Source organism: Saccopteryx leptura, chromosome 9 (assembly GCF_036850995.1).
Source record: "Saccopteryx leptura isolate mSacLep1 chromosome 9, mSacLep1_pri_phased_curated, whole genome shotgun sequence".
In the NCBI taxonomy this organism is placed as follows: domain Eukaryota; kingdom Metazoa; phylum Chordata; class Mammalia; order Chiroptera; family Emballonuridae; genus Saccopteryx; species Saccopteryx leptura.
In genome coordinates this window covers 70,050,893-70,072,367 of record NC_089511.1, presented here as the reverse complement: position 1 = coordinate 70,072,367, position 21,475 = coordinate 70,050,893, and the positions used below count along the sequence as shown (strand labels likewise).

The window sequence follows — 21,475 nt, the reverse complement described above, 5'->3', positions numbered from 1 at the left end:
TAGTTGCTTCTCATATGTGCCTTTAACTTGGCAAGCCCAGGGGGTTTTTTTTGTTTTGTTTTTGTTTTTTTGTTTTTTTATTTATTCATTTTAGAGAGGAGAGGGAGAGACAGAGAGAGGAGAGAGAGAAGGGGGGAGGAGCTGGAAGCATCAACTCCCATATGTGCCTTGACCAGGCAAGCCCAGGGTTTCGAACCGGCGACCTCAGCATTTCCAGGTCGATGCTTTATCCACTGCACCACCATAGGTCAGCATCTTGGGTTAATCTTAATAGAACCTAGCTTGTCTTCCTGCTCCCTCTCCGGTGTCACTCCCTTCCCTCTACAATCTATTCTTTTTCCTATAGGAGCCAGAGTGGTTTCCTAAACAATGCCCATCAGATCATGCCCTTCTCCTAAAAATCCTACAAAGCTCTGCACTGTACCTGGAATAAGATCCAAAGTCCTCTCCCGCATCTACAAAGCCTCTCCATCTGGACTCCCTACCCCTGCCCACTCCCTCCCAGTCCCCACCCTCTTCCCCACCAGCCACATTGGCCTTGCCCATCTTCTAAAATGCCCAACACCAAGCCAGCCAATAAGTCTGCTTACCTGAATGTATTTCTGCAGAAATTTAGAGAAAGCTGGCAATAGTAAAACCATGTTACGAACCTTAAAGACACTTAAGTCATTAAGATCCCTTAAAATTGCTTTAAGAAAAAAAAAAATTGCTGTAAGAAAAAATAAAAATAGCCTGACCTGTGGTAGCACAGTGGATAGAGCATTGACCTGGGATGCTAAGGTCCCAGGTTCGAAACCCCAAGGTTACCTGCTTAAGTGCCACCTTACCAGCTTGCCCGTAGGGTTGCTGTCTTGAGCATGGGATCATAATCATGATCCTATAGTTGCTGGCTTGAGAAAGGAAAGGCAACTGGAAACAATCAGTGAACAACTCAAGTACCACAACTATGAGATGATGCTTCTCATCTCTCTCCCTCCCAACCCCTGCTAAAAAAAATAGTAAGTAAATAAATAAAATTCCCAACACCTTCCAAAGCTTGATCCAGCCTGAGAGCCTAGCATTCTCAGGAATACTCTACCAAAGAATCTTCACTTTGCTGCCTTTCTTTCCCACCCAGTCTCAGCTCAGTGTCAATTCCCACCTCTCCAGAGGCCTTTCCAGATCACTGGAGTCAAAGCACTTTTCCCTTACGTTTGCCATGGCACTGGCTCCTTTCTGAACAGCACTCATAGCTTGAAATCATCTTACTTACTTACTTTCTCCATGAGGAGAGCCTTGTTTATCTTGTTCATCACTATATCCTCTATACTTAGAAAAGTGAGAACAGTGCTGACCCACAATAGATATTTTTTAATTGATTTTTTTTAGAGAAAGAGAGGAAGGAAGAGAGACAGAACATCGATTTGTTCCTATATGTGCCTTGACCGGGGTTCAAACCCGTAACCTTTGTGTATTGGGACAAGGTTCTAACCAACCAAGCTATCCAGCCAGGGCTAGACATTTAATAAATATTAAATATTGAATTAATTACACATTGCTGTTACAAAGACTTTTTCGTGGCAGATTGATCTCAAAGGAAAAGCAAGGTGTTTATCCCGCATACGTGAATGTTACAGTCTTAGAGGTGACCTAGTCCTAAACTTTCTGAAGCAAACTGACAGGCAAACCAACATGCATAGCTATTCTCTGTACCAAACTTTATAACATCTTGATTTTTGCACTGGAAAGGGACTCCATTTCAATTCTGTATTTCTTAAAATGAATAACATGTTAACAATATTATTATAAAGTACATGTCCTTTTGCCACAGTGCTACAAGGATCTTCTGATGAGAAAACTGCAGCCAATTAAGATTTCTTGGCACATGGTAATATCTCAATAAATATTTATTCAATGAATGCGACTTTAATGTTTTCCATCTGTGAAATGTTACTGAAAAAATCTTCTCTGGCTTCAAATAAGGCAATACCTTTGAAGTATTAAAAATCAATTCTTGCCTGACCAGGTAGTGGCGCAGTGGATAGAGCGTTGGACTAAGATGCGGAAGAACCCAGGTTCGAGACTACAAGGTCGCCAGCTTGAGCATGTGCTCATCTTGCTTGAGCAAAAAGCTCACCATCTTGGACCCAAGGTCGCTGGCTCGAGCAAGGGGTTACTCGGTCTACTGAAGGCCCGCGGTCAAGGCACATATGAGAAAGCAATCAATGAAAACTAAAGTGTCGCAACCAAAAACTGATGATTGATGCTTCTCATCTCTCTCTGTTCCTGTCTGTCTGTCCCTGTAAAAAAAAAAAAAAAAAAAAACCAAAAAACAAACAAAAATCAATTCTTAGCCCTGGCCAGATAGCTCAGTTGGTTAGAGCATCACTCTGTAGCACAGAGGTTGCTGGTTTGATCCCCAGTTGGGGCACAAATAGGAACATATGTTCCTGTCTCTCCCGCTTTCTCCCTTCTTCCCTCTAAAATCAATAAAATGAACATTTAAAAAAAATTAATTCTTAAAAGAAAACAAAAGAGTAAATAGAAGCTTTTATTAATGAAACAAGTCAATTTCTTATGCAGTATTATTATATTTCCAACAAGGCCTTTTTCCCACTATAAGTGAGACAAACTACTTTATAATACTTTACAACAACATAACTTAGTTTTTTAATATTTTAAAAAGGAAAGATTTCTTCAGGAATTTAACAAAGTAAACATTTGGGAAAGAAGAAGAACAGGAAGTTACTTTTACAATTTTAATATAATAACAGGCTTTTCTACCAGGTATATTACCCAGCATTATTCCTCTTTAAAGAATCCAGCAATTACTGGGGTGGTGAACGCGTGGTGCAGTGCACGGATAATAGATTATGGAAAAGTACACCTAAAACCTATGTAATTTTATGAACCAACATCACCCCAATAAAGTCAATTAAAAAATAATACAAAAAAAGAGACCACCAAGTACTAGACAACAAAGAACCTAACTTTATAGAAAATAAAAGATTTATATTTAAATAGGAAATGCAATCTAAAATACCAATCACATGTCACTTTAGCAAGGCAATTTATATAATTCGGTATAAATTATTAATTATTTTTATGTTAAGGTCCTCCTAGTAAAGACTCAATTGGTCTGACTTTATCTCAAGTTCAACTGCAATTCTCTGGCTACAAAAGTATCACAATGGAATTGGCCCCGTTTGACTAAGGGGGAAAAAATCTCTTTAATATCATTTTTTTTCATTAAAAATGAGGATTATTAAGTCAGGGCCATCTTGGTTCTGAATCTCTCCATTTTTGTTGGAAGAAGACTCACCATCTCCTTACTAAGTTCTAGCTCAACTTCTATTTCCTGGGCAGCCTCAGGGTGCTTTTCACAGTAATCAACAATAAATTTGTAATGTTCCAATGATGTTGCCAAATTTTCTAGCTCTTTCTTGGGATCTGAAGTAATGATTTTGCCATAGAGACGGGCAACTCTAAACTTAGCTAACATGGCAGGGCGAAGAACATCTTCCCCTATATGCTCAGGAAATACTTTATTTGGGTCTCTCAGGGAGTCTAGGAAGAGCTGGTAGTATTTCAATGCTGACTTATTAAGGTTATTTATTTTTTTTACAATGTGTGAATCAGGATCCCTCAGCTTGTCGGCAATGGCAACCTTCAAATCCATCATATCATAGTAAGCATGTGCAATTTCAAACTGAATCTGCCTGATGACCAACAGGTAATACTGTGGATTCAGGGCCACAATCAGGGGCTCCAGCATGACTATTCTACGTTTGTGCATCTTGCACCGTCTCTCCATGTCAGTTTCAAAGAAGGCAAGCACCTTAAACAGAGAACTGTGGTCTTGGAGAACTTTAATATGGTCAGTGACATAACCGTCAAACTGAAAGAACTCTTTCGCCTCAAGGACATAGTGCTGACCCAGTAAGAAAAGTTCTCGGGCTTCTTCGAAATCTAAAGGTCTCAAATAGCTCACTTTCTCTTCTACTGCAGAGATGGCATCGCAGAGTTCACCGGTTCCAAACTGCACAGCCTTTTTCCTAACGCTCTCTTCCGCATCTAGTTCTTTTTTCCTTAGAGCTCTAAGTTCAGATTGTTTATCAACATCAAGCTCTCCTATGTTGTCCTGAAAGAAAAAACAATCATGGTTAAGTAGGGCACAGATTTCCTACTGTCAGGTAATATTAAAGCAAACTGAGGAGTAAAAGAAAGAAAACCCTCTTACTTCCTAGCCTGGTTTACAGAGGTATTATAACCTTAAATATACTCCTTTTAATTTATTTTTACTTTTTAGTGAAAGGAGGGGAGGCAGAGAGACAGACTCCTGCATGCACCCTGGCCAGGATCCACCCAGCAAGCCCACTAGGGAGTGATGCTCTGTCCATCTGGGACCGTTGTTCTGTTGCTCAGCAACTGAGCCATTTTTTTAGTGCCTGAGGCAGATGCACCTGAGGCCAACTTGCTAGAATCAATCTAGCCATGGCTGAGGGAGGACAAGAGAAAGAAAGAAAGAAGGGGAGGGGGAGAGGTGGAGAAGCAGATGGGCGCTTGTCCTGTGTGCCCTGATGAGAATCAAATCCACAACATCCACATGCCAGGCCGATGCTCTACCACTGAGCCAACCGGCCAGGGCCCTAAATATCTTTTTTTGTGTGTGTGTGGCAGAGACAGAGAGAGGGACAGACAGACAGGGAGAGACAAGAAGCATCAATTCTTCATTGCGGCACCTCAGTTGTTCACTGATTGCTCTCCCACATGTGCCCTGATGGGGGTGGGAGGCTACAGCAGACCAAGTGACCCCCGCTCAAGCCAGTGACCTTGGGCTCAAGCTGGCGACCTCGGGGCTCTGAACCTGAGTCCTCTGCATTCCAGTCTGACATTCTATCCACTGCGCCACCACTTGGTCAGGCCCCAAATAACTTTTAAAACTTATTTCTTCTAATTATATTAAAAATACAGGAAATTAGAAAGAAATATTTAAATAGATAAACCACTTACATACTTCACTCATCTTTAGGGAACTCAAACTCATTTATGGTTACTCCTTCAGATAAGATAAATTACATATGAAAGATCTTTAAAAATTAAAGCATTATATACATGCAATACATTACTGGCATTTTAACATTGGAGTAAAACTGTAATACAAATCCTAAAGATACTTCATATACATGTCATTAAGATTAATGATATAATATTTATGTTAGAAGTTATTTAGTGAAATACATTACAGAGAAATACTCTAGACCTTTTACAGACACTAAATTGAAGACAGATTTAAACCTACCTTTGTAGTTAAAGTTACCTCCCTACCTCCTGGGACCTATATATACTGCTCACAAACATTAGGGAATATTTCAAAAATGAATATGAAGTGATAAAATATCCCCTAATGTTTGTGAGCAGTATATATACAGCTAAGATGGTTAAAAAATAGTAATCTCATCCTTCTCTTCCTGGCCAATAAAATTAAGCATTAGATCCCTTAATGCTCAGCCCCAAGGCCTCTCTTTTTTCCTCCTGATTTTGTCTCTCTAGAGCAGGGATAGTCAACCTTTTTATACCTACCGCCCACTTTTGTATCTCTGTTAGTAGTAAAATTTTCTAACCGCCCACAGGTCCCATAGTAATGGTAATTTATAAAGTAGGGAAGTAACTTTACTTTATAAAATGTATAAAGCAGAGTTACACAAGTTAAAGCATATAATAATAATTACTTACCAAGTACTTTATGTTGGATTTTTGCTAAGTTTGGCAGAATAAATCTTTATAAAACAACTTACTATAGTTAAATCTGTATTTTTATTTATACTTTGGTTGCTCTGCTACCGCCCACCATGAAGGCTGGAATGCCCACTAGTGGGTGGTAGGGACCAGGTTGACTACCACTGCTCTAGACCTACATTGTTCAAAATAAGAGTCATGTGGGAGGAAAAAAAGAGCCGTGTGTGGATGGCTATTGAGCACTTGAAATGTGGTGAGCCCAAACTGAGATGTGAGCTGTATAAAATTATACACACCCAACTTCCAAGAAATTTTTGTACAAATACATTTCCAATTGAGAATTTAAAATATCTCTTAATTTTTTAATATTGATGACATATAAAAATAATATTTTGGTGTTAAAAAATATAATTAAAATTCATCTTACCTGCTTTTTTCCTTTTTTAATGTGATTGTTAGGAAATTTAAAATTACATATGTAGCTGGTATCTATTTCTATTGGACAGTACAACTCTGAGCAGGTGACTGACTCCAGTCACACCCATGGCTGCAGCTGTCATTCATGGGAGGATGACTCACAAGTCTACAGCTCCAGCCCAGACCTCTTCTCAAGCTCCAGACCCATACCCTTAGCTCCCTGTGTAACATCCCGTCAGAGCAGTCAAAGGCATCACATCCTCAGCGTGTCCACATGGAACTCCTATTCTTCTCAGCAAACAGGCTCCTATTGCAGTGCTATTTCTGGGACATAGTGGACAGCCAGCAACCTAGCAATCATCCGTGAAAGGCCCCTCTCTTCTCCCTGTACCCCACACTTCCAATTTATCACCAAGTCCTTACCCTTTGGCTTTTTAAATACCTCTTGAATCTACTTTTCCTTTTCCTTCCACCTCTCTGCCACTAGCCCAGACCTAGGTCCCTCACCTCTCACTGGGACTGCTGCAGTGGTCTACTCATCTCTCTTGCCTCTCCTGCTTCTCCTCACCTCACTCTCCATGCTGCTACCTAAGCGCCTGTTCCAGAAACCCTTCCAGGCTTCCATTCCTTGAAGGCCTTGCATGTTCTAGCCCTTCTGAATCTCTTATATCACATGCTCTCTCTTTCAGCCTCACAGCTTTGTTCCATCCCTTCTAATAACACACGCCCTCTGCCCTACAAGTTTTAAACATGCCTTTCTCCAGTCTAGGTAAGTCCTACTCAGTCTCCAAGGATCCTTCAAATATTATTTCTATTATGCCTTCTCATATTATGTGTCTCTTTGTGGAACTTATCAAAGTTGCACTTTTATATAAAGTCAAAATCCAGGGGTTTTTTTGTTGTTGTTGTTCATCGTAGTACAATGACTAGCATAGAGTTGGCATAAATACTCAATTAAATAAATTTGTGTATGTTTAAGTTCAATTGAAAAAGGCTTTTGAAATAAACAGATGATCAAAATATAAAGTTAAAGTAACAATGACCAGGCGGTGGCGCAGTGGATAGAGCGTTTGACTGGAATGCGGAAGGACCCAGGTTCGAGACCCTGAGATCGCCAGCTTGAGCACAGGCTCATCTGGTTTGAGCAAAGCTCACTAGCTTGGACCCAAGGTCGCTGGGTTGAGCAAGGGGTTACTCGGTCTGCTGAAGGCCCACGGTCAAGGCACATGTGAGAAAGCAATCAATGAACAACTAAGGTGTCGCAACGAAAAACTGATGATTGATGCTTCTCATCTCTCTTCATTCCTGTCTGTCTATCCCTATCTATCCCTCTCTCTGACTCTCTGTCTCTGTAAAATAAATAAATAAATAAACAAACAAATAAATAAATAAAACCAAACCAAACCACAGAGTATTCTGCTCGGCACAATGACTTCAAAGGCAGGCCACACTCTAAATCTTGTTTACTTACTTGCTTCCCAGCTGCTTTTTACATGCTTCCTAGGCTGCTTTCTGAGCAGAAGAAAACTGACAGCACTTCCTGGCTCCAACTTCTCTGAATATAAAACTCTCTATTTCTTTCTCCTGCTTTCCCTTCTCTCTACCCGCTACCTCGAAAATGTTCTCATCTCTGCCAGACCTATGCTTCTGGGGTTTTATGGTTTGCTCAGTTTTAGGTTTTAGTGGTGTACAAGGTTCTATTGATGTATTATTTACTAGTAAAAATTATTTTACTTTAATGAATGGAAATAGAAAAAAATAAAGCATACTAACTCCTTCAGGAAATGCTGTGTATCTACACTTAGTATATTGCATCTGAACATTTATCTTCCTCTTTAGTGGTTAGAAACTAGGATTCAGTGCAGATCAGCAATAATGATGATGGTTAACATTTAGTGAGGAATTGGTATGTCTCGGCAGTGTTCTGAGCCACACACACACACACACACACACACACTCACTCACTGAACTCTCCTAACAACACTAACTGCATACTATTATTATCAGTGAGGAAATGGAGGCACAGAGCTAAGTAAATTAGCAAGAACACAGACTATACACTGGCAGAGCTGTTTCCAGATATATTTATATTTATTTTCATAAAAATACATATTTATAGGGTGGGGCAAAAGTAGGTTTACAGTTGTGAGTATACAAACGTTTATTATATTATTATTAATTTTGTGTTTTTCATACTCATAACTGTATATCTAGTTGGGCCCCATCCTCTAGATACTGCATAAAGTATATAAAAATCAGTGAGAATTGTTTCCTGCCCTCAACTTGCTTATAATCTAAAAAGAGGTAAAGGAACATGAATAGGGTTAATACAAAGCAGAATGTAAGTGACTTAGGAAGGGGTAAGAAAGTTCTACAGAGTTTAAAGGAAGGAGATGATATCTGTAGGGGTGAAGAATTAGGTATGTCATAGTTACTTATTGAGAACTCATTGTACTGGAGATGATGATATAACATAAATATGATGCAGACCCCACTTCCCAGGGAATTACATTCTACCCAAAGAAGTCTTCCAGGAAGATATGGCATTTGAGATAGGCCTTGAATGATAAGTATGGCTTTGAAAGGTAGAGATGGAGACAGTAAGAAATAATTTATGAGAGAATTCTGCATGTCTTGCATAATAAACAGCAGTGAACCCAATAAGCATAATTGCCATTTTAAGCTTTTATTTATGTCTTTCTCATTTAAGACACAAAAGGCAACTTTCAACTGCATTACCTGCATTGAAAGCTGGGCGTTCTGCATGAGATTCACACAGTACTTGATCCAGCATCTTGCTATTTCCCCTTTCCTTTGATGATAACGCTCTGGCACATCTCCTTCAGCTTCAGCAGCTAAAATAACAAACATAATCCATCTAAGTTAATGGTCACAATTGTAATTTTCATTGTGTACTGCATTGTTTTTTATATCACTTTTTCCTGATTATAAAAGTAACAGATCCCCACTGAAGAGCTGGGAAAAAACCCCACCACAAATCCCTACCACCCAGAGGCACTCACAGATATTATTTCGGCATATTTCTTTCTAGTTTCTTTCTTATTATTAGCTGTAGGCGAAAACTAAGTCATAATATATATTCAGTTTTGAATATAGCTATTTCTTCCTATATTATACCACTAATACCTTACCCTATCATTATCAACTCTTTAACATCATTTTTAAGTATAGCATTATATACAATTACATAGACGTTCCATTTTTTCTAACCATTCTTCTTTTTTTTTTTTAAGATTTTTTTTTTTTAATTTATTTATTCATTTTAGAGAGGAGGGAGATAGAGAGAGAGAGAGAGAAGGGGGAGGAGCAGGAAGCATCAACTCCCATATGTGCCTTGACTAGGCAAGCCCAGGGTTTTGAACCGGCAACCTCAGTGTTTCCAGGTTGATGCTTTATCCACTGCGCTACCACAGGTCAGGCTCTAACCATTCTTCTAATACTGGACATTTGCTGTTTCTAATTCTTCCATTACAAGTAACTCTAAAACAGGAAGATTTCTATGCATAAATCTGTCTAGATTTTGGATTATTTCTTAGGGCAGATTATTGGAAGCAGAATTTAATAGGTCAGAGGTTATACCGTTTTAAATGTTCCTGATCCATACTGCCAAATTATTTTCAACAAATACTCGAACCAACAATATACCAGGCTATTCAATGAAAGTACTCCGAAAACACTGGACAGTGTCATTTTTTTAGCTTTCTATTTTAAAAAGTGAACATCTTACTGGTGGTTTAGTTTTTAATAATTTTTTTGGAACAAGTTCCTCTTAGATTTCAACCAATCTACAATTAAATCAATGTAATAAATTAATATAATAAATTAAGGATAAAATTAATAATGTAATAAATTAAGGGTAAAAAATAACTACAGTGATCCTTAAACAACATGAGTCTGAACTGCATGGGTCCATTTATATGTTAATTTCTTTCATAAATATTTTGGAAAATTTTGAAGATTTGCAACAATCAAAAAACTCATAGACAGCCTGACCAGGCGGTGGCACAGTGGATAGAGCGTCAGACTGGGATGCAGAGGACCCAGGTTCAAGACCTCAAGGTCACCAGCTTGAGCGCGGGCTCATCTGGTTTGAGCAAAAGCTCACCAGCTTGAGCCCAAGGTCGCTGGCTCGAGCAAGGGGTTACTCGGTCTGCTGTAGCGCCCCCCCCCCATCAAGGCACATATGAGAAAGCAATCAGTGAATAACTAAAGTGTTGCAACGAAAAACTAATGATTGATGTTTCTCATCTTTCTCCATTCCTGTCTGTCCCTATCTATCCCCCCCTCTGTAAAAACAAAACAAAACAAAAAAACAAACACAAAAAAATACCTCACAGACAAACCATATAACCTAGAAATATTAAAAAAAAATTTTAAAGTTATGACACAAATGCATAAAATATCTGTAGCTACCAGTCTATTTTATAACGTACTACCATAAAATATAAAAAACTTAAGATTGCCTGAACAGGTGGTAGTGCAGTAGATAGAGTGCTGGCCTGGGATGCTGAGGATCCAGGATCAAAACCCTGAGGTTGCCAGCTTGAGCGCAAGCTCATCTGGCTTGAACACGGCCTCACCGGCTTGAGCATGGGATCATAGACATAACCCCATGGTCATCGGCTTGAGCCCAAAGTCACTGGTTTGAAGTCCAAGGTCACTGGCTTGAGCAAGCAGTCATTCGCTCCGCTGTAGGCCCCCAGTCAAGGCACAGATGAGAAAGTAATCAGTGAACAACTAAGATGCCACAATGAAGAACTGATGCTTCTCATCTCTCTACCCTCCTGTCTGTCCCTGTCTGTCCCTTTCTCCCTCTCTCTATTGCTAAAAAAAAAAAAGATTTATCAAAACTATTCACACAGACCATACATGATACCATTCACAGCTGAGAGAAATATAAACAAAGATGCAGATTAAACCATACTGTAATTATGATTGTAACTGTAAATTATCTGCACTAAATACTGTACTATGATAATTTCGCCACCTCCTGTTGCTATTGTGGTAAGCTTAAGTGTTGCGAGTATCTGCTTAAAATGCTGCGTAAATACTAATCATCTCTGAGCAGCTCATCTCTCGTGTATTTTTTGTGTTTAGTGCAATACCACAAACCTTGAATAACACCATGAGACCATGTGAAGTGTCTCTAGTGATGCTGGAAGTGCTCCCAAGAAGAGAAAAGTCATGGCATTACAAGAAAAAGCTGAATTGCTTGCCTGCCATTTCAAGATAAATGAATCTAGCATAAGGATCATTGTAAAAATAAGGAAAGGGAATTTGTGAAGCCATCACCATAGCTACACCAGCAGACACAAACCTTGAACTTTTTGCGAAAAACCTTTTCATTTCATATTAAAAATGCAGCTTTTATGTGGGTGCAGGATTGTTTAAGAAAGACATACCTATAGCCTGACTGGTGGTGGTACAGTGGATACAACGTCAACCTGAGATGCTGAGGACCCATGTTCAAAACCCTGAGGTTGCTGGCTTGAGCACAGGGTCATCACTTGAGCATGGGATCATAGACATGATCCCATAGACACTGGTATGAGCCCAAAGGTCGCTGGCTTCAAGTCCAAGGTCTCTGGCTAGAGCCCAAGGTTGCTGGCTTGAGCAAGGGGTCACTCGCTCTGCTGTAGCCTCAGTCAAGGCACATATGAGAAAGCAATCAATGAACAACTAAGGTGCTCTCATCTCTCTCCCTTCCTGTCTGTCTGTCCCAATCTGTCCCTCTTTCTGACTCTCTGTCTCTGTTAAAAAGAAAAAGAAAGAAAAAGAACAGACTGATGTTCCTGGCTCTCTCTTTCTCCTTCCCTCTCACTAAAATCAATACATAAAAATTTTCTAAAAAAAAGAAGAAAAGTCAGACAAAAATTAAATGTATTTCTGTAAAGTCACAAAGTGTGCCTGCCTCTCCAACCTCCATTCTATCTCTTCTGCCTCTGCCACCCTAGATAGCAAAACCAACCCCCTCTTCCTCTTCCTCCTCAGCCTGCTCAGCATGAAGACAACCAGGATGAAGACTTTTATGATGATCCACTCCCACTTAATGCACAGTAAATCATCATCATGCCATACAGTTAATGAATTCTGCTGTGTGTCTTCATGTGAAAGTCTAGTAACTGTATAAGACATTTCTGTCATCATCACCTGAATATTCATCATGTAAGAGCATCATGTACGAGACATGTATTGAAGTGGATAGCTTACCCTTACAAAGGCGTAAAGTGAATGATATTTAGTGTAAAATTAGAAATGTTTTCATTTTCTTACTGTTTCCTAACTTTGCTTTCAAAGACTTATATATGCTTTTATCTCTCATAATTGGTGAAACTAGGTATCACCTTACCATCCTAGGTAAATGGTTTTTCAAAAATATAACAAATGAAAAAATAAATATATATATAACAAATGTTTTCAATATTGTATTATGGCTATGACTGTAATACTACATGCTATGAAAATTTTATTATGATTCACTCATGAGTGTATAGGTTAGGCTACCATGAAGCAGTCATACTGATTAAACACTGGGCTACCATAAAGCAATCAATATTGTTGCTTCATTATTAATGAATGCATCACTAAACCCGTAAATAAATGTGATTTCCTTTTTCATATTATCTTTTCATTTTTGATGTCTAGTGTAATATATATAACATACAGTATTTTGTCTCATATAAGTTATTACTGATAGAGGTGCTGATAATCTTATAAACTTATGGTGCTGATAAACACAGTACAATAATATAAGTACATTTTCTCTTCCTTATAATCTTAATATTTTCTTTTTTCTATCTTACTTATTGTAAGAATATATATAGTATATAATACATATAACACAAAATATGTGTTAATCAACTGTTCGCTATTGGTAAGACTTCATGTCAACAGTAGGATATTAGTAAAGTTTTTGGGGAGTCAGACGTTACACACTAATTTCTGACTGCATAGGGGGGTTTGGCACCCCTGACTTAAGCGTTGTTGAAACGTCATTTGTATTTGATAATGAACATTCCTCTAATTCTTCATAGCCTCTGTAGTTTTCTGATCCACAATGAAAAACAACTGTGACCTTATTAGAAAACCTGTTGTTACATGATTAAATACACGTTTTTTAATTGCGATACAATTGGCATAGAACATTATAGTAGTGTCAAGTGTATGACATTCAGTATTTGTATATATTGTGAAATGATCACAATAAGTCTAGTTAAGTGCCCTGACAAGTGGCACAATAGGTAGAGTGCCACCCCAGAGCACTGAAGTTGTCATCTATCACTGGGTCACTGATCCCATTTCCTGATCTCGAGGTCACCAACTCGATCCCAGGGTCACAGGCTTAATCCCAAGGGTACCAGCTCAGAAGTCGCCAGTTAGAGCCCTGGTCAGGGCACATATGAGAAGCAATCAATGGCACAATTAAATGGAACAAGCTTCTCTCTCTTTCTCCCTCCAACTCCCTCAAAAAAGAAAAGTCTAGCTAACATGTCACCCTACATAGTTATGCTTTCTTCCTTGTGATAAGAACTTTTAAGATCTACTCTCCTAACAAATTTCAAATATGCAATACAGTTTTATTTGCAATACAGTATTATTAACTATAGTCACCATGCTATACATTACATCCCCATAACTTATTTATGACTAGAAGTTTGTACCTTTTTACCTCCTTCACAATTTTACCCACCCCCTGCCTCTGGAAACTACCAATCTATTCTCTGTATCAAGCCGAATGAGCCCGTGCTCAAGTCAGTGACCTCGGGGTTTTAAATTGGATACTCAGTGTCCCAGATCAACGCTCTATCCATTGTGCCACCACCTACCTGGTCAGAGATGACTTAATTAGTTTATAACTGGAAATTTGTACCTTCCTCTAAAAAAGATCTCCTTATAAATAATACATCATTGTATATATACACCATATTTTCTTTTTTCTTTTTTTTTTTTTGTATTTTTCTGAAGCTGGAAACAGGGAGAGACAGTCAGATAGACTCCCGCATGCGCCCGACCAGGATCCACCCAGCACGCCCACCAGGGGCGAAGCTCTGCCCACCAGGGGGCGATGCTCTGCCCCTCCAGGGCGTCGCTCTGCCGCGACCAGAGCCACTCTAGCGCCTGGGGCAGAGGCCAAGGAGCCATCCCCAGCGCCCGGGCCATCTTTGCTCCAATGGAGCCTTGGCTGTGGGAGGGAAAGAGAGAGACAGAGAGGAAGGAGGGGGTGGGGGTGGAGAAGCAAATGGGCGCTTCTCCTATGTGCCCTGGCCAGGAATCGAACCCGGGTCCCCCGCACGCCAGGCCGACGCTCTACCGCTGAGCCAACCGGCCAGGGCCTACACCATATTTTCATTGTTCGTCCACTGACGGACACTAGGCTGCTTCCGTATCTTGGCTGTTATAGAGAATGCTGCAATGAGCACAGGGGTGCGGGTATCTTTTCAGGTTAGTGCTTTCCTTTCCTTCAGATATATACCCAGAAGTAGAATCACTGGGTCATAAGGTAGCTCTATTTTTATTTTTATCTTATTTATGTTTTTAAAATTGATTTTATGGAGAGAGGAAGAGAAAGACAGCCAGAAACATCGATCTATGTGCCCTGACTGGGGAGCAAACTCACAACCTCTGCATATCAGGACAATTCTGTGACCAACAGAGCTATCTGGCCAGGGTTCTATTTTTATTTTTTGAGGAACCTCCATACTGTTTTCCACAGTGGCTGAACCAACTTACATTCCCACCAAAGGTACACAAGATTTCCCTTGTCTCCATATTCTCACCAACACTTATTTCTTGACTTGTTGATACCAGTCAATCTAACAAGTGTGAGGAAGTATCTCACTGTGGTTTTAATTTGCTCAAATATAAATGTTAACAGTAATTTTTAAGACTAAATAAAACAGCCATGTTGCTGGTTCAAAACCCTGGGCTTGCCCAGTAAAGGCACATATGAGAAGGAACTATGAGTGCATGTTTCCTACTCCTCCCCACTGCCTTTCTCTCTCTTTAATCAATAAATAAAGTATTTTTTTTAAAAGACTAAAACACTATAATTAAAAAACTAGTTTTGCCTTATTTTTTTCATTTTGGATATTGAAGTTTTCTTATACCAATTGGTAGTAGTTGCTTCTTATATGTGCCTTGACCAGGCAAACCAGGGTTTCGAATTGATGACCTCAGTATTCCAGGTCAATGCTCTATCCACTGAAAACTAGATGTTTGGACACATCACTTAGTAGTATTCCAACCAAAAATGTATACAGTGGTCCCCCCTTTTCTGTGCTTTTGCTTTCCATGGTTTCAGTTCCCTGAGGTCAACGATGGTTCTGAAATATTAAATGGAAAATTCCAGAAATAATTCCTAAGTGTTCTTTTTTGTTTTGTTTTGTTTTAAGTGAGAGGAGGGGAGATAGAGAAACAGACTCCTGCATGCAACCTGATCAGGATCCACCTGGAAACCCCCATCTGGGGCTGATGCTCGAATCAACTGAGCTATCCTTAGCACCTGAGGCTGATGTGCTCAGACCCATCAAGCCACTGGTTACAAGAGGAGAAGAGAGAGAGAAAGGGGAGAGGAAGGGAAAGAGAAGCAGATGTGTGACCTGACTGGGGATCAAACCTGGGACATCCGCACACTGGGCTGATGCTCTATCCACTGAGCAAACCAGCCAGGGCCATAATCCTTAAGTTTTATTTATTTATTTACCTTTTTTAGTGAGAGACAGACAGGAAGGAAGAGAGATGAGAAACATCAAACTCATAGTTGCAGCACCTTAGTTGTTCATTGATTATTTTCTCATATGTGCCTTGACCAGGGGAATACAGCTGAGCCAGCGACCTTGGGTTCAAGCCAGCGACCTTGGGTTCAAGCCAGTGACCTTGGGCTTCAAGCCAGTGACCTTAGGGCTCAAGCCAGTGACCATGGGGTCATGTCAAGCCAGCAACCTTGGAGTTTCGAACCTGGGTCCTCAGCATCCCACACTGAAGCTCGATCCACTGCGCCACCACCTGGTCAGGCAATTCATAAGTTATAAACTGCATGCCATTCTGAATGGTGTGATAAAATATCATGCTGTCCTGCTCCATCCTTTGTCCAGTGTATCCACGCTGTGTATACACTACCTGCTGGTAGTCACTAAATAGTCATCTAGATAAGACTGCTGCGGTATTACAGGGCTTACGTTATGTCCAAGTAACCCTTCTTTCACTTAATAATGACCCAAAGCACAAGAGAAGTTTAAACTGTACAGTAGGTATGTATATACAAGGAAAAACATAGTATATATAGTGTTCTGTACTCCCATAGTTTCAGGTGTCCTCTGGAGGGTTTGAAACATATACCCTGCAGGTAAAAGGAGATTACTGTAATCTAAATCTTAGCATAAGAAAACATCAAAACACCAGCTGATGGGAATTCTATGAAATGAGTGGCCTGTCTATATGAGGAAAGAGAAAGAAGTTGAGGATCATTCCAGATTAAAACAGAGTAAAACAGTGTGACAACTAAATGCAGAATGCACTCTGGAACTGGGTGTTCCGGTACTGGAAAAGAAGTGCTATAAAGGGCATTATGAGGACAACTAATGAAACAGAAACACACATTATAGATAGAACAATTATATCATTTTCTGTTCTATGATTATACAGGAAAACATTTTTCTTTTCATTTTGAGAGTATGCTTATTAAATCTGGGGAGTGAAACAAGGAACGGCCTGGGATAGAAGGAACAACAGGAGAGTCTAGGCAGGGCTGCTCTGGCTCTCTAGAAACACTGGGAATAAGACAGGCCCGGTGGGGCTGCTGTCAGCTCACAGGAGAGTGACAAACGAGGGCCTTGGGGACAGGTTCAGGGGGTTACCGCTGGATGAGCTGCTGCTGCCCACTACTACCCTCCCTGGTTACAAGTCTCCTGGGGACCCTTAAGAGTTTAGGACTTCATGCCTGTGGGGGGAAAGAGAGGGGGAAGGAAACGGCATGGGCACATTCCTGGGAGGAAGAGAGCACAGAAAACATTCTTAATTTGGCCCTGGCCAGTTGGCACAGTGGAGAGAGCATCAGCCCGGCATATGAATGTCCCAGGTTCGAGTTCTGGTCAGGGTACACAAGAGAAGTGACCATCTGCTTCTTTCCTCTTCCCTCTCCCCCTTCTCTCCTTTCTCTCCTCCTCCAGTCAGTGGCTCGATTGATTTGAGCATCAGGCCTGGGCTCTGAGGATAGCTCAGTTGGTCTGAGTGTCGGCCTCAGATGCTGAAGATAGCTTGGTTGATTCTAACATCAGCCTGAGATGGGGTTGCCCAGTGGATCCAGGCTGGGGCACATGTGGGAGTCCATCTCACTATCTGCCCTCCTCTCACTTAAAAAACAAACAAACAAGCCCTGGCGGGATAGTTTGGTTGGTTGAGCATCATCCAGAAGCACTGAGGTTCCATCCCCAGTCAAGGGACATGCAGGAACAGCTCGATGTTCCTGTAGCTCTCTCTCTCCCTCCCTCCCTTCTTCTCTCACTAAAATCAATAATAATAATAATAAAAAAAACACATCCTTATTCTTAGAAAATACACACTGGAGTATTTAGGAGTAAAGGAGCCTAATGTATGCAATCTTCTCTCAGCTCAGAAAGAAAAATAAAATGTGACTGCAAATGAGGCAAACATTAAAAATTGGTGAATTTAGAAAGGCAAATGGTAGGTAGTTTTTTATTTTGTTCTCGGATTTTCTAAAAATTTGGGAATATTTCAAAATGAAGTTTTTTAAAAGCTATACATAATAGAGACAAGATGGCGCTGGAGTAGGCGGACGTACCAACATCTACCTCCCAGAACCAAAGTGGAATACAAACTAGTTTTAAGAACTATCATCTGGAAAAACCAACTTTGGACTAAACTAAGAGGACTCTTCAACCAAGGAACACTGAAGAAGCCACACTGAGACTGCTTAGTGTATCCCAAGGTTCTCTTTACCAAGCCACAGTCGCAGAGCTCCAGGGAAAAGCTACCTGGTCTCATCTCTCCAGGCAGAGGAGAACAGAAGCTCCATATCCACGCATGCTGCAAATGGCTTCTCCAGTCTACCTGAATCATTACCAGCTAGAAGCAGCGGTCACTGGGACTTGGACATGAGCTGCAAAGTATAGAATGGTGACAATTCTGGTGCCATGCAGACTTTTCCTGGACTCCTGCTCCCTGTGACAGATCCTAATAGACTGAACTGTGGTTGGGTTGCATTTTTCAGGGATTTGGCATGGTGATGGGGCCAACTTGGACTTGGTGAACATGTTAAAGATACTACTCTTTTATGGATTCTTGCTGTGTTGGCCAAGAGTTTGCTTAAAGGCTTTTAATCACTGTAAAAAAAAAAAATAGAAGGCTGGATAAAGAAGATGGGGCACATATACACCGTGGTATACTAGTCAGCTAGAAGAAATGATGACATCGGATCACTTACAGCAGATTGGTGGAATCTTTTTTTTTTTTTTTTTTTTTTCATTTTTCTGAAGCTGGAAATGGGGAGAGACAGTCAGACAGACTCCCACATGCGCCCGACCGGGATCCACCCGGCACGCCCACCATGGGGCGACACTCTGCCCACCAGGGGGCGATGCTCTGCCCATCCTGGGCGTCGCCATGTTGCGACCAGAGCCACTCTAGCGCCTGAGGCAGAGGCCACAAAGCCATCCCCAGCGCCCGGGCCATCTTTGCTCCAATGGAGCCTCGGCTGCGGGAGGGGAAGAGAGAGAGAGAGAGGAAAGCGCGGCGGAGGGGTGGAGAAGCAAATGGGTGCTACTCCTGTGTGCCCTGGCCGGGAATCGAACCCGGGACTCCTGCACGTCAGGCCGATGCTCTACCACTGAGCCAACCGGCCAGGGCAGATTGGTGGAATCTTGATAACATTATGCGGAGTGAAATAGGCGAATCAGAAAAAAACAAGAACTGCAGGATTCCATACATTGGTGGGACATAAAAGTGAGACTAAGAGACATGGACAGGAGTGTGGTGGTTACAGGGGGTGGGGGTAGGGAAGGAGGGAGGGGGGGAGGGGGAGAGGTACAAAGAAAACTGGATAGAGGGTGATGGAGGATGATCTCTCTTTGGGTGATGGGTATGCAACAGAACTAAATGACAAAATAACCTGGAAATATTTTCTTTGAATATATGTACCCTGATTTATTGATGTCACCCCATTTGAATAAAAATTTATTTATTAAAAAAAAAAAGCTATACATAATAAAACATGCACACTTAAACTTACTGTCTTCTGTGGATGGGTTCTTTCCAATTTGACTAAAAATGACGTTGGCAGCTGATAAACAGTGCCTGGCCTCCATAAAGCATAGCTGTTAAGGAAACAAAGAGTAAATGCAATTGTCCCACAGCCTTATTTGCAATTGATATTGCATGAAGTCTTTTGATATGGGAAAAGCTATTAAAATCAGGTAAAACCCACCATGGAGACCCGGTCTAGTTGCTGAACATTAAGGTACATAATATATTATATTACTATCAGGTTAAAAAGCTACCTCAAAGAAGTACAATGACACCAAACTCTTAATAATCTAAACTGGCTGGAAGACCATGGCTGATAGAAGATTAGCTCTCCTCAAGTAATCCGTAAGGACACAACAACAGCTATCGTCATAGACTGAGTGCCTCAGACAGTCTTTAGGGTCAGCACACATAGCTAAAGTTCAACGCATGATAAATTTTTAGACCATTTACATTCTGTCAGAGGACTTAAAGATTTAATTTCTTTAGGTTTAGAGATCCCTTTTATATCTTACCATTCAACGGCAAAAGGAATAAATTTGAACAGGAAGAGATTCTTGTCTTCTAAAATCTTTGGTATTTATAATGAGGCTTCCCACCAAGTTTTGAAGTCAATGGATTTCCACAGATAAAACTTTACTAAACTGCTTTACCAACATACTTGAAGACTGTATAATTCAAATCTGGGCAGAGTAAATTTCTCAGGACACTTGGTCGAACACCTCCTTGTTAATATAAACACTTTGCATTCATCATGTAAGTCACAGGACCACCCAGCAGAAGTACCAGCTTTTAGTTGGAAGCCACCCTCATTAAATATGTCTATTTTATATTAGATATACCTGATTTTGCTAAAAAGATTTTTAATGGTTAGCTATGAATTTAAAATCTCAGCATTAAATGGAGCTATTATAGCAAATTGAGAAGCCATCTTGAGAACAGCTGGGACCATGTGTAGAATTAGCCCAGCAACATCCACAGATCAAAGAGTTATGATTAAGCCTCAAAAACCCAAGTCACAGTTTACATAAACAGCTTTAACTGGTCTCCACAATCCCTTACCCACCATTATCACTTCAGCTTTTTCCAGACTGGTTCCCTTGCCTTGCCTTGTGCCCTCTAGGTGGCTGTTAAATGTGGAACGTTAGCACTTGCCAGGTAGGGACTCACCAAGTAGCAAAACCTCATCACTGGGACCAGATGAAGATGAGGGTGATATAAATGAGAACTGCTTTTTTTTAAAAATATGGGGTTCAAATCTCTTTTTGCAATACAACTTAGCTAGCTGTAACAAACTTACAAAACATCTTGGTAAAAAACAAAAGCACAGGTAGGGGAGGTACTGGTGAAAGTCTACATAAGCAATACTTAACAATTTTCAATTTTAAATTACACTTTAAACTAACATCTAGACATCTAAGTAATATCAATGTTGTTTTGTTTTAATTAAAATCACAGTGAATATGTAATTTTAAAGTTGCTAAACAAAACAAATAAGGGGCCTTCAAAAGCTATAAAAATGGTGCCACAAGCAGAGGCAGAAGATAACACCTTTTGATTATGGCCACAATGAAATGGATGCCTGAGTCAGACTTAACAGAATGCTCTGATCTAGGCAGTAGCATTACTTACATGCTTGATCTTAGACCAAAGTTCTAGAAGCGATGCTGCAGTCACCAAAGCCCTTTCTCTCCAGCTAATAGCTTTTCTGAATGAAATTCTGTGGGACAATATTTTAAACATAGGGCTCATTTACAGAACTGGCACTGACAAAAAGTTTAGAAAGGATAAAGGCCCAGTAAGGATACATACAGCAGCAGATAACCAGAGAGATCTAAAAAGGAACTCTAATAAGCAAAAAATTACTGAAAACTTCAGAGAGGCTTGTGAATCAGAAATAAAAGTAATTTCTATTGCTGAGTTATCTGATTAAGGATTATCAGAATCTAGCTAGGAAAGGTGGCTTAAAAGTTTTAACATTAAAAACTTTTAATAGCCTGACCAGGCGGTGGCGCAGTGGATAGAGAGTCGGACTGGGATGCGGAAGACCCAGGTTCAA

General features: G+C 40.3%; 1 protein-coding gene and 2 non-coding genes across 3 annotated transcripts in view; 1 reads left to right on the top strand and 2 right to left on the bottom strand.

The window, feature by feature from the left end:
• The first annotated feature begins 566 nt into the window (after positions 1–566).
• Positions 567–696, top strand: LOC136381667 (small nucleolar RNA SNORA33). Its single transcript, XR_010747145.1, has one exon. It is a non-coding gene; the product is annotated as a small nucleolar RNA SNORA33 (small nucleolar RNA).
• Positions 697–2,511: 1,815 nt separating this feature from the next.
• The window catches only part of KIFBP (kinesin family binding protein), a 36,854-nt gene continuing 17,890 nt past the window's right edge, over positions 2,512–21,475 (bottom strand). The window contains exons 5-7 of the mRNA XM_066348883.1: positions 19,403–19,487; positions 8,875–8,990; positions 2,512–4,120 (exon numbers count right to left, since the gene is read on the bottom strand). Coding sequence (XP_066204980.1) covers positions 3,245–4,120; positions 8,875–8,990; positions 19,403–19,487 — 1,077 coding nt within the window. The 3' untranslated portion in view covers positions 2,512–3,244. The remainder of the gene's footprint in view (positions 4,121–8,874; positions 8,991–19,402; positions 19,488–21,475) is intronic.
• TRNAV-GAC (transfer RNA valine (anticodon GAC)) lies at positions 18,945–19,020 on the bottom strand. Its single transcript has one exon. It is a non-coding gene; the product is annotated as a tRNA-Val (tRNA).